This window comes from Protopterus annectens, chromosome 7.part0, assembly GCF_019279795.1.
Source record: "Protopterus annectens isolate FY-2018-M chromosome 7.part0, PAN1.0, whole genome shotgun sequence".
NCBI lineage: Eukaryota > Metazoa > Chordata > Ceratodontiformes > Protopteridae > Protopterus > Protopterus annectens.
The window spans coordinates 753,025,198-753,039,365 of NC_056739.1; the positions used below are offsets into that span (position 1 = coordinate 753,025,198).

The 14,168-nt window shown below is 38.5% G+C and overlaps 1 protein-coding gene across 1 annotated transcript in view; it reads right to left on the reverse strand.

The window, feature by feature from the left end:
• The window catches only part of GUCY2D (guanylate cyclase 2D, retinal), a 1,710,150-nt gene that overhangs the window by 1,294,124 nt on the left and 401,858 nt on the right, over positions 1-14,168 (reverse strand). The window contains exon 4 of the mRNA XM_044076324.1: positions 3,395-3,479. Coding sequence (XP_043932259.1) covers positions 3,395-3,479 — 85 coding nt within the window. The remainder of the gene's footprint in view (positions 1-3,394; positions 3,480-14,168) is intronic.

The following is a 14,168-nucleotide window of genomic DNA, read 5'->3' on the forward strand; positions in this document are numbered from 1 at the left end:
CCTTAATAACTTTATAGTTTTCTCTTTACTACCCCATGTTTTCTGGTAAGACTTTATCTGTTATCAATTTAGCTGCACAGTAATATATCCTATTTACTTCTGTTATATCACATGAATCTCTATGGACACTCCTAATTACTGTGCTCATTTGTTTTTATCAAACGTCTAACTTTTTGGGTTTTATTGACTTTCTGTAGTCTATTTATTTCATTGATCTTAATATGTCTGTCCACTTCTATTAAATCAAGCAAGTCTTCTCTTAAATCATTTTCTTCTAAACTGAGGATACATTCTGTGTTCTCCTTTTCCTGCTGACATTCTATAGAAAGTTCCAGAGCATCTTCTTTTGCCAAATTCTCTTCAATTTTATCCTGTGTTATCTGTTGCTCTTTCATATGGGAACCTCACTGGCCTATCACCACAACATTAACTGTGTCAGAGTTGCCACAGTTTCCTGTTCTTTCCTTGCTGTGCAACTCCTGTTGAACATTTGTACTGGTTTCCTATGGAAAGCTCCAAAGTATCTTCATATGGGAAATGATCAGAATATTTACTGCTCCAAAGGTTTCTCCTTAATTTGGGGATCCATTGCTCTAGCCTGCTGTGATGTTATCTAAGTTTGATTTGATAAGTTCTATATTAAATCCTTCACTTTGCAGGTAATCCTTAACCTCAGGTTTCTGTGTCTTTAACTTCTCCATTACTAATCTTTTTTTCTACTTTTCCTCTTTGTTTTCTTATTTTTTGTATTGTAAAATTTTCTTTGCCTGTATTTCTCTTCAGATATCTTTGATGCTGCTCTTTTTTGTATTGATTAGTTTGCTTTCTCCTTTACATAAATATTGCACCATATTAAAGCTCTTTTTCTTTCCCATGTTTATATTTATTTTTAAGATGTCTCCTGCTCTTCCTGTTTCTCCTTACTTTGGGAACTTGCTGTTCCATCATGCTGTGATATAACCTGTGTTAGACTTTCTATACTTAACCTTTCACTTTGCAAGTATTCCATAACTTCAACTTCTATGTTTAACTTCTACTTTACTAATCTTCTTTTCTACGTTGCCTCTTTGTGATTTCATGTTTTTTTTATTGTGAAATTTTCGATATCTGGATGCCTTTGCCTGTATTTTTCTTCAAATATTATTAGGACTGCCTTTTTTTCTGTTGATTAATTTGGCATTCTCCTTTGCATAAATGTATGATATCAGATCTCTTTCCCATGTCCATATTTCTTTTTTCTACCTTTCAAAAGTCTCTAGATATTGTTCTTTATATTTTACACGTCCACAGTCACTTCTTTTTCCAAACAGCTCAAGGTTTCTTGGTCTGTATAATGTTTTCACAAATTCCTTGCATTAATGAAAAAAAATTTTATTTGAAGCTTCTGACAGTTTTTCTTGTGGAAGTATGTTTTCCTCTAATTTCTCTCTTAATCTTCTTGTATATCTTCTGCCTGGAAATTCTGGCCTTCTTGCATAACAGTAACAATGCATAATTTCTTTCTTATCCTTAATAGTCCACTCTATCGTCTTTATGGCTCTTTTTTGGACCATCAGTTTTTGTGATTTTTGTGGACTGCTACTTCCTTGTGCAACTTGGGGGCCATCCTCTCCCTGGGCTGGCCTGGCCCCATTGTAGCAATGCTTCCATCTCTTGAGGATTCTACACTAATGTTTTTTTCCACTCCTGGCACCAATGCACCTACCAGGAATGGGCACTTTTTTATCCTGGGTCTTGTGCACCCAGCTATCTTTTTTATTTTTTAACCTACTTCTGTCCATAATATTTGCTATATAAAATATAGTCTATATATCAGTGTTGTCTTGGTGAGATTTTGTGAAAAACAAGGTCCACCGCGTGAATGTACTCATCAAGACTTGAGGATGAATTAATTTCCAGCAATACTACTCTCCTTTGCTTGAAGACTTATCATCTCTCCATTCAGACACCCTGTGAACTCTGTGGTGAGAGTTCTGTGATGATGCAGCAGTTCTTACTGATTCTATTCTATGGGCCTAATACTGTTGTAACTAAGAGTCTAATGCTATTGCGACTATGGGCCTAACACTGTTGCAAGTAAGGGCCTAAAGTTCTTGTGAGTAAGGGCATAATGCTGTTGTGACTAAGGGCCTAATGCTATTGTGATAATGGGACAAATGCTATTGTGACTATGAGCCTAATGCAGTTGTGACTATGAGCTTAATACTGCCATGACTGTGGACCAAATGTTGTTGTAGCTATGGGTCTAACAATGCTATGACTATGGGCTTAATTATGCCATGACTCTAGGCTTACCTACACTGCACTAAGGAAACTGAAGCATGACTGTGGTAAACATTCTATAATGCCTATCACTACAGTGGGGAAACAGAAGCATGGCAATTTACACAATCCATGACACTTCTATCACTGCAACCACAAAACAAAAGCATGAAACTAGGACACAACCTATGGCACCCATCACTGCAGTGAGGATACAGACATATGATATTAGTAAATAATCTATGGCACCTGTCCCTGAACAGGAGAAGACAGAAGCTTGACACTGGTCTGCAATCCGTGGCATCACTTACTGCAGGGGGAAAGGATGAAAATAACACTGTACACAATCAGTGGCACCTGTCAGTGCAGCAGGGAAACGAAAACATGACATTGTTACATAATCTGCCATATCTCTCACTGTACTGGGGAAACAAAAACATGTCACTGGTACACAGTCTGTAGCATCTCTCACTGCACTGGTGAAATGAATGCATGACAGTGATACAAAGGCTGTGACATCTATCTCTGCAATAAGGAAACCCACATACAGCCCTGTTAAACAATCTGTGACACCTGCCACTGCACCAGGGGAAACAGAAACATGGCATTGGTACACAATCGGTAACACCTATCCCTTCACCAAGGAAGCAAACATACAACCCTGCTAAAGAATCTGGGGTACCTGCAACTACTCCAGTGAAACAGAAACTTTGTACTTTTACAAAATCTGCTGCACCTATCCCTTCACCAAGAAAACAGTAGTATGACCCTGTTAAAAAATCTGTGGCACCAGCCACTGCATCAGGAAAACAAAAATATGACATTGGTACACAATCAGTGGCATCTCTCACTGTACTGGAAAAACACAAACATGATACTGTTACATAATCTGTGACATCTCTCACTGTACTGGAAAAACAGAAACATAATACTGGTACAAAATCTGTGACATTTCTCACAGTACTGGGAAAATGGAAGCATGATACTGGTACATAATCAGTGACATCTCTTACAGAAAGTCAAGAACAAAACATGAGTGTAAACTGATGCAAACTGATCAGGGTATGATGGTGGAACTGCTATCAGCAGGACCTAGTTCTTCTTTTTCAACATCAGTTACTGATTCACTCACCTGAGAAACAGTGCAAGGCCCACAGCACTCATGATGAAACCAGAAATTAGGATGAAGAGGAGAAGAACAAACAGAGGATCTACTCCTGAAACAGAAGAAAAAACAAAGCAACTTGCAATTCAACAGAATATGATCCTTCTAATTTTTTCAATTAGTTTCGGCTAAGATCTTTATTTACAATGTGTTAACACATTTATTGTAGTTAATATTATAAATAGATAGCATTTACATTTCATAAAACAGGAGTTTTTAGATCAACAATATTTAATGCAGTTCAGCTTAAATTTAAAAAGTAAAATAATTTCTCCAACACTTACATCTTCAGGTACTTTTGATAGAGTGGTGGGTAACGTATCACATAACAGTCTGGAAAATTACATTTTTTTGGTTAATGATCTGACTTCCCGATTACAGCATTTTTGTGTCTTGTAGAAAACAGGCAACTGCAGCAGCATATGCAATAAATAAATATCAAAACATGTCCAACGTGCAGTCCAGACATAAGACTACATTCCTCAGATGCAACAGAAATATTACTGCCGTCTATATTATATTTTGTTCTGTCTTGGAAAATACTTATTTAAATTTTCTTAAATTGTTTTATTATTTTCTACACACTGTTTATGCCTAACTGCTTTAAACCTATTTCTATTTTTAGATTAGTTTTCATTGTACATTGAATCATGAGTCCATCAACTGAATAATAACTGCATTTGATGTATGTTAAGTATAATAGTTGATCTTAGAACTTTTCTTACTGTGTCTCCCAGTAAAATATTCATTTGAGCATTCATTCATTACCAGTTCATACATTTCTGCAGCTTTTTTGGACTTCTCCAGACTTCCCACCACTTGCTCCAACAAGAACATTCTTTCAGTATGTACTCAAGGCAGTAATATCCTAGCTTTTCCAAATCTACCATAGCCTCTCGCATATCCTTCCAAAAAAATATCCTTTAGTTGCCTTGATGTCCTTCTCAAAATTTTCATCCTATCCTCCAAGTTCTCCTCATGTGACCTACCATTTTATCTCCCACCGCCTCTTTCCATTTGACTATAGTGCATTCCTAAACACATTCCTCCCTCTTTAGTTTCTGAATCTTTTATCTCATGTTACTGACATCCCTGTCTCTATTGCAGCTAAGTTCCTGCTTCCTACAAGTTTTCTGGACCCAGTAGAATAGATGCCCCTCTTCTGTCTAGAACTTACTCATATTGCTTGTGATGCCCGTGCACTGGCCCAGTAATCAAGCGCCTCAATCCTCACCACTAGCACCAGTGAGGGGCGTCCACATTGGGAAGGATAACAAGTTCACACACAGTAAAGTACAATTTCCCTTAAGAGCACACAGAGATCACAGTCAGTATGGGGCTAGTTTCTCCCTTTCTCTCCAGATCCCCAATAAGACTCCCCACTGGCACAGCTATAGGGTTCAGATCTCAGCCGAGTAGTCAAGCCAAAACCTCAAGTACCCTTTCTGTCTAACCAGTGCTTCGTGTTCATGTTCAAGTAGCTGACACACACATACTTTGAGATTTGGTTTAAATACAAACACACAGACACTCCCGGGGAAGGCTAGCATAGGTTCTGCAGCTCTGCCCCTACTGCAAGGCTACAAGGTAGTAATTACTGCCACCAACTACTCTTATCAGCTACTAATAAGGCCCTTCCCAAAGGGTGACCAATTTCACTGTGTAATATTACTGTTATTCATACTCCTCTGCTGACATGCTTGCCTGCTCTCCCTGACTAACTAAGCTAACAAAAGAAATAAAACAATTGTGATCTGAACTCTGAGTGTTCACTGCATTTCTGATTTAGAGTACAAAAACACCTTCAGTGATCACTGTACACAAGCTACAGGAATTCATTATCCACATCACTGCAAGCCAATTAGTATGTGATGTTGCTAACTCACCACAATCAAACAATTAATATTTGATGTGGATATCCCACCACTGCCAAACAATTAATATGTGACTCCCATGCACTGGCCCAGTAATCAAGAAGCCTCAATCCTCACCACTAGCACAAGTGAGGGGCGTCCACACTGGGAAGGATAACAAGTTCACACACAGTAAAGTACAATTTCCCTTAAGATCACACAGAGATCACAGTCGGTCTGGGGCTGGTTTCTCCCTTTCTCTCCAGATCCCCAATAAGACTCCCCACTGGAACAGCTATAGGTCTCATATCTCAGCCGAGTAGTCAAGCCAAAACCTCCAGTACCCTCTCTGTCCAACCAGTGCTTCATGTCCCTGCCCAAGTAGCTGACGCACACATACACTTTGAGATTTGGTTTAGATACAAACATACAAAAACTCCTGGGGAAGGTTGGCACAGGTTCCCCAGCTATGCCCCCTCTTGCCAAGCTATAAGGTAGTAATCACTGTCACCAAGTACTCTTATCAGCCACTAATAAGGTCCTTCCCAAAGGGTGACCAATTTCACTGTGTAATATTACTGTTATCCAAATAGTAAATGTAACCCAGGGCTAAAGATATTCTGGAGTGGCTTAACACAGTATCACTAAATACATGCAAGTAATCTAGATCTTAAATTATTTCTACACAAAACAGCTACAATTGAAAGGTTTAAAAATATTTAATAATAAATAATAAAAACACAAGACACATATTATTAGTTCAACACAATGACATTACAGAGTTCAGAAATCACAGGAAAATGCTTTAAAATAATACTGTAGAATAGTCTGACATAAATATAGAAAACAGCTAGACTAATCTGGCTATATCTATCTCTAAGATAAATCACTGTTCTAAATAAATATCTTACTTATAGAGCAAGCAAGTGCTGGTGAGTGGATGTTCTTCAGACAAAAATCCAATATGCTCTCCTTTCTTTCTGTCCTTAAATTAATAACACAGTCCTGCTGAGTCATTTCAGATTTCATCATTCTTAGTTCTGATTTAGTTTCCCGGGCTAACAGAAACTTAAAATTTACCTTTCTTTCTATAATCTGCACCTGCAGGAAGCCACAGCAATAAAAGACATTTGACATGTAAAACCTTAGTAATTACCTCTTAAATTAAAATAATAGAAATAATTTCTTAGTCCAGACATCCTGTCTCCCAGCTGGAGATCAGTCATAAAATGCTTGACTTATCAGCTTTCTTCCAGCAGGGTGCACTGTGCTTACATTTTTGAAGCTCAGTGCAACATATAGTTTAATCCTAACACATAGTTCCCTTTACATTTGTAGAACAAGCCTGTGGATTACATTAATATTTATAATGACAGAATTATTTACAAAATTCTATCTAGCTAGGCTGGCAGCCTTCACATTGCTGTACAGAGGATTTCTGAAGAATGGCAGATCACAGTTTTAAAGCTGCACCTGCGAGACCCCACAGCTTTCTGTTTAGATGAGAGCCCACTGTTTCAGAATTGACATTTGCCCTGTTAAGTAAAACAACTAAACTATATGACTGTTCTTGAAACCTTAATTTGAAAAATGAACAGTGTGTGATTTTGTCAACTATTTACAGTTAATGCCTGTTAAGCTCCACAAGGATTTGTACATATAAAACTTATTGAAGGAGATAATCTAAACCTAATGCCAGGGTCTTTAAATAACTGCCCATGCCCAACCAAAACCTCATCAACAGCAGATTTTAAAGGGGAAAAGATAATGCCCTAATACCCTGTAATTGTAATGTTTTGTTGCTTGTGTGGAGGTACCTAGTTATTTGGACATTTAATTCAAATACCTGCATTACATCAAATTAACATTTACCCTTCATGGCGTTCTTACTGTGCAACCCTGTCATCCTTCACTGTAACAAACAATGGTACATTTTTTTCTTAAGGATCACCCCAGGCAAAATCATCTTTGCCTTTTTTCTTTTTAATATAATTGCTTACCTTGTAAGCTCTTACATGTCCATAGGCCTTCCCACTGGATGTTGTGACACATCAGCATATGCACAGACTGATTGGCTTCCACTAACACTGGAGGTGCTCCCTGCTTCGTTTTCTTCTCACCTCCATCCCCTCAGCCACCCACCATATCCCCACATTTAAACAGTGCAACTCACACCCACTAATTATAAAATGACTCCACCTTCTTTAATTAACAGTCTTACTATCTGTTCGACACTCTCACTGAAAACTAAAAAATGAATAAATGCAACTAACTAAACAAACATCACGATAAGTTTCACACTTTCAAAGCAAATAATCCATGTTTTCCCAACCCTGTTTAACATCTACCGCCTACTAAAAGTAATGCTTTATTTCTTCAGTCCATATGTCAGCACAGTTCCCATTCTAACCATGCCAAACATTCAAAACCTCCCATACCCCATTACAATCCTGCCCATCACATCTCACCACTACACCAACTCAAAAGCCATTTGTGTGAACTCACAAACACCAGGAATGCAAGAAACATATTAGACCATTTCAGAGACATCCTTGCAACCCATTCACATGACATTTTAGCCACTACAGAATCTTGGCTCAGAAATTACCACCACCACCACATCTACCACTTCCTTACTGGGTACCACTGCATATAGGTTCAAGGGGGTTTACTAGGCTAACAACCACAAGGGCCTTTTTAAGCCTAGCCATGCATCCCAAATCTCTGACAAGTTTTGATACCCTTGATAAGTGTAAGCATGGGCCTGGGAGATGAATCAATTACAGGTTACCTGTATCCATTAGAGACATAGGTGCCAAACCAGGGATGCATTTCTGGTTTCCCATCCAGTTGTCCAAGTTGCACTTGAATTGAGTTAGGGAGGAACTCTGCTTCACATGGATGGGGAGCCTGCTCCATAGACGGGGTAGTCTCTGGGATACATATATATTTCTCCAGCAGGTCCTATTTATATCACAAGCCAGGTTTAAGTCTTTAGAACAGGTAATTCTGGTGCTGTTTGTTTTGTGGATATGCAGGATGTCCATCAGAGTGGGGTCTGACAATGCCCTGTATGCCAGGTATAGCTCTCCCCTCAAAAGCCTGTAGGAAACAGAATAAAGGGATAGGGCCTTCAGGTGGTCTGCATAGGACATATTACTTACTTAGTATTCCTTTAATGAGGAACTTCTGTGGACATTCCAATTGTTGGATATGTCTGGTTAGGTACATACCAAAGGTGGCATTGTACTCAATGATAGGTCTAATGAATGCTGAGTACAGTGGAACAATGACTTCCTTGGACTTAGATGCCATACCTTTGTTTATAAGTTGTGCAACATAGAATGATTTCCTCACCACTGTAGACACATGATGATCAAAGGTTAGATTACTGTCCATGTGTGTCCCTCAGTCCCAGACTACTGGGTCAACTCTATGGGTTGTGTTGTCAATATGATAGTTACCATGGATGGATGACTTCCCGAAGGATACTATTATGCATTTCTTGGCATTGAGTTTTAATCCATGGCTCTGACACCAGTTGTTTGTCTGTGTCAGCCCCTCCTGCAGAACATTTGTGTCAGTGTGAGATTCAATGACAGCTCCTAATCTGCAATCATCTGCATATTTAATCAGCCAGAGACCACTGTCATTGGCTTTGACTTCTGTCTATATCTGATACCGAGCAAAGTACAAGACAAGGTGGGAGTGCAATGCTTCTGCACAAAGACACATTCAATATATCCACAGCTAACCTCTAACTGTGAACCCAACTGGAACCTCACCAAGCTACTTCCCTGGACCAAGAGCAGAAAATATTTCTGAATTTCTTACCAATCATAAACTACTACAAGTGTAAAAGAGCCAGCTAGACCAAATGACAGAGTAAACTGCCTTTCATTTATATACATCATAATAAACTACCACCCTAATACCATCACCTCATTATTCACCCTCCCCCTACCTTCAGTATCTACTACCCTATAACTTTCCATTCAAAATATGAATCTCACATACTCCTCCAAGATGATCTTTTTTAACCAAAACATCCTGACACCCTCTCCAAACTTTTGTCTCATCTATCCACTACTGACATGACCCTAGTACTTACAATGACTGATGCTAATACCACCAGTGTGCAACTTTTGCAACCCCACCCCAGACAAAAAAAAATTCCATTGGTCACCAGGCTGCTCAAGTACACTAAAACTGAAAGGTTCTCCAAAAAACAAGACATGGCAAAACTGGAAAATGAAACCCATGTCTCCAAACTGAAAACATTACATCAGACGTGTCCAACCTGCGGCCCGTGGGCCGCATGCGGCCCTCAGAGCTCTTCCATGTGGCCCTCAACCTCTAACTCAGACGTGTCCAACCTGCGGCCCGTGGGCCGCATGCGGCCCTCAGAGCTCTTCCATGCGGCCCTCAACCTCTAACTGCAACATCAATGTACGCATGACCCAAAACACTTTTTTGTTTTGTGTTTTTCGCTCCTGTGACCTGTAACGCTAATGTCGGTGTACGCATGCACCAAAGCACCCTTCTAGGTTTGTTTTTGAGCCAAAAAAGGGTCAGTGTGTTTACGCCATTATTTTGCGCCGAACAGTCAGTGTGTGTGTGTGTGTGTGTGTTCTCGCTGAAGAGGGACTCATGTATGGATTTTCCGCTGTTGCCTTTGAAAGGGACAGCACTTACCTGTGTTAATAGGTAAGTATGGAGTGAGTGAATGCATGCATGAAAGCAGAATTGTGTGCATGAAAGAAGAAGAGTGTGCGTGTATGTGTGCGTATATGTGTGCATAACAGAGAGAGACACATGCACAAAGAGGCTAGCAATGATCAGTCTACCTGCTGAACATAAGTTAGCTCACAAATATATTGTACAATAAAAGTACACTTTCATTAAATTGCAGCTTTCCTGACAGGGAGAGTGTTGTATTGAACATGAACTCATACCTCTTAACTGTATGGATTTTCAAAGAATGTCTGGATTTTTGCCTCAATTTCCAGTTTGCGTCTTTTGCTTAGGAAATAAAAGTAGTCATCCGAGGTAATGCAGTTCCAGGGAGTAAGAATGAGAAAGCGGCCTAGGGTTAATGGGTCAGTAGTGGACTGACTATGTGGGACTGTAGCATATAAAGTTGTGTTGTTTTTTCAGACAAACAAAAAAGCACCTAGTACTGTTTTTTCATTGGTGGGTTCTAAGCAGTGGTAGATTGGACAACAGAAATCATAGCTTTGGCGGATCATCAATACTGGCAAATCAAGTGGGCACAATGTCATTTTTTAAATGTTGGGGATTTTAGTGTGCATGTGTGTGCTTATGTGTTGGGAGTGCTGCAACAGTAGATGATTATTAAAGACAGAGACTTACGGACTGTGGAGAATGTTTCTTTGTTTCAAAACCTGATACTTGGGTACGCATGCCAAAAGTAGATTTTTTTAAGACATAGCTTCTTGCCATTTACAGTGGATGAATATTTACATTTAATGGACAATGCTAGCAGTATTAGCGTGGGCCTGTGGGGTTCTGAAGGATGCCAAGTCTACTACTGCCAATGTCTTGTAAAGTGACCTGGAAATGGATATTGGGATGTTACTGAAAAAAATATAGTAAGTGGGCTTAGAAATATAGTTTAATTAAACAAAGTGTACTTTCAATTTACAGGCCATAATTTAATTTATTTCAGGTAGTCCAGATACTGGTAGATTGTATACCATTATACTATGACCCCCTATTAATATTCCAAAACATGCATGCTGATTGGTCAGCATGCACGTTGTAAATTGACTTTACTAATGGAAAAGGTCTGGTCACCCGGACTTTTTCCATTAGTATAAGTCTTTTTTTAAAACACTGTCTCGCTATGTTAAAGGAGTTTAACATAGTGAGACAGGTTTAAAAAAAGCAATGGAGATCTCCATTGCTTTTTTTAAAGCTGTCTCGCTATGTTAAACTCCTTTAACATAGCGAGACACTGTGTAAAAAGCAACAGAGATCTTGCTTTCTCCGTTGCTTTTTTTTAAAACCTGTCTCGCTATGTTAAATGGGTTTAACATAGCGAGACAGCTTTAAAATAGCTTATTTTAAAGCTGTCTCGCTATGCTAAACCCAGTTAACATAGCAAAATAGTAAAAAGCAATGGAGATCTTGCTTTCTCCATTGCTTTTGCCCACAGCTCTGATGTACTGCGTAGGCATACACATGCGCAGTACATCAGAACTGCCACAGAATACCAGACAGCTGCGGAAGGGCAGCAAGGAGGCATTATACAATGCCATTATTTAAGAAAAGTAATTATTTTTTTTCTTAAATAATGTCATTGTATAATAGCAATAACCCACTTCTGGGTGTGGGTAATGCTGGATTTACCCACGGTTGGCTTTGTTTGGCCACTCGGGCTTCGCCCTCGTGACCAAACCACGCCAACCTTGGGTAAATCCAGCATTACCCACTCCCAGGTGTGGGTTATTGCTACATTATACTTAATTAGGGAGAGCTGTCATTCTGGGGAAACAAGCAGCCCTAGTTTCAGTGAAAGCTCTGTGGTTGCTTGCAGGTAGGAAGTTGCAGGATGTTGATGCAATGTGTTTTATTTATTATTTTTAATGCATTTATCATTTCAAAGCATGGTTTTCTTTGATGCAAAAGAAGGCAGGACTGAATGAGTCATATAATGTTTAACTGACAATAAAGGGATAGAAAGATTATAAGTGATGTATAATGTTTGCAGCTACAGTTGTTTCAATGGGGTCTGTGATGCATAACTATTTTGGGCCTGTGTCCCACTTTTATTTTTCGCTTTGTCCAGATTTCTTGCTCTAAGGTTGAGAGGTATGGTTCCATACTAAATCAGAAGTTGTACTTACTTTGGAAGACTTTTCGGCATAATTATGAAAAACAGAGCCTTTTTAATATCTCTGCTTATTTCCAATATAAACTGCCATGTAACCTTGCAAATAACCTTCTTATTAAGCTACTTTACTTCTTTTGGAATAGACCGGTATGATTCATCTGTTCGGACATAAGCATAGAGTGCTAATGTGACTTTGATTTCTTGCAGCAGTCTGTGGTTTACATATCACAATAACTTTTCTGTATTTCTAGGTGTGTAATCAATTTAACAGTTTTAAAGATGTTTTCCAAAAATAAATAAATATATAATAAATAAATAATCCTCTCTACACTTTGAGCTATTGACAAAGTCTGGGAATGTGTTTTTTTTTCAAAAGCGAAGGTCAGCATTACAGCTCAGTAAACTGTCAGTCTGTGAGTAACTTCTGAACAAATTAAAATGTATGAATGTCAAATGGCTTTAGATTGGAGGGAATTTTATTTTTATTTATATTACATTTGTTTACTGGGAAAGTCCGACTGGACACAGGTCCATTTTCATTTTCAAGCTCCAAAAATAACACAAAACAATATAATACAATACATGAGAGAGAGAGACAGCAAATCATGGATGTAGCACTCGTACAATATGGCAGAGATTACATCTCGTAACAGTGAGAATGATTGAGGTACAGTATAAACTTAAATATAATTTTTGCAGAAAGGCAAATATCAATGAGTTAAGTTTTCAGGAGAAAGCTGTTTGTACATAGCTGAAGCTCTGAAACAATCTTTTGGTATGGATTAACCTGGGGATTGACACAAGTTATATGTTTACACCAGTATGTAGCATTATCTTAAAGAGTTTATGGTTTTCTTATTGATTTACTTTTGCTGAGCAGTTGTTTGTTGATTTATCGATGGTCCTTTTTGTGGTGGGAAATTGCATGGATGAATCCATCTGTATTATGATTTTTTTTCAGATATTTTGACTTCCAGACAATTTCATTCAGTGAAATTTTCAGTGGAGGCCTGGGGTGTCATGTGATTACTGAGGTTGCTTATTTTACAAGTAGGGGCTTTGTTTGTGTGTGTGTGTGTGTGTGTGTGTGTGTGTGTGTGTGTGTGTGTGTGTGTGTAAGAGAGAGATTTAATATGTATACTGAATATAATTTTGCAAATGGAATTCTTAGTTAAACATGCTCCTCTTCTTCTGGATGTAGCACTCGTACAATATGGCAGAGATTACATCTCGTAACAGTGAGAATGATTGAGGTACAGTATAAACTTAAATATAATTTTTGCAGAAAGGCAAATATCAATGAGTTAAGTTTTCAGGAGAAAGCTGTTTGTACATAGCTGAAGCTCTGAAACAATCTTTTGGTATGGATTAACCTGGGGATTGACACAAGTTATATGTTTACACCAGTATGTAGCATTATCTTAAAGAGTTTATGGTTTTCTTATTGATTTACTTTTTGCTGAGCAGTTGTTTGTTGATTTATCGATGGTCCTTTTTGTGGTGGGAAATTGCATGGATGAATCCATCTGTATTATGATTTTTTTTCAGATATTTTGACTTCCAGACAATTTCATTCAGTGAAATTTTCAGTGGAGGCCTGGGGTGTCATGTGATTACTGAGGTTGCTTATTTTACAAGTAGGGGCTTTGTTTGTGTGTGTGTGTGTGTGTGTGTGTGTGTGTGTGTGTGTGTGTGTGTGTGTGTGTGTGTGTGTGTGTAAGAGAGAGATTTAATATGTATACTGAATATAATTTTGCAAATGGAATTCTTAGTTAAACATGCTCCTCTTCTTGGGCAAGTAGACTTGAGTAACCAATATTAGATCTTAGCCATCCAGCTGGGAAAGGTTAGTATGTGGATTTTCCATCTGGTTTGATAAAGACTATGCTACTTACCCAAGGACTACATTTATGGCTATCCATCCAGCCATCGTTTTGCTGAACTACATTGTTTGATAATGAGAGGAGCTTTTTACAGAAGTTGAAGGTTTTTGTGTCAAGAATCTGTCCATAAAAAGTGGCTTGCTTATGTT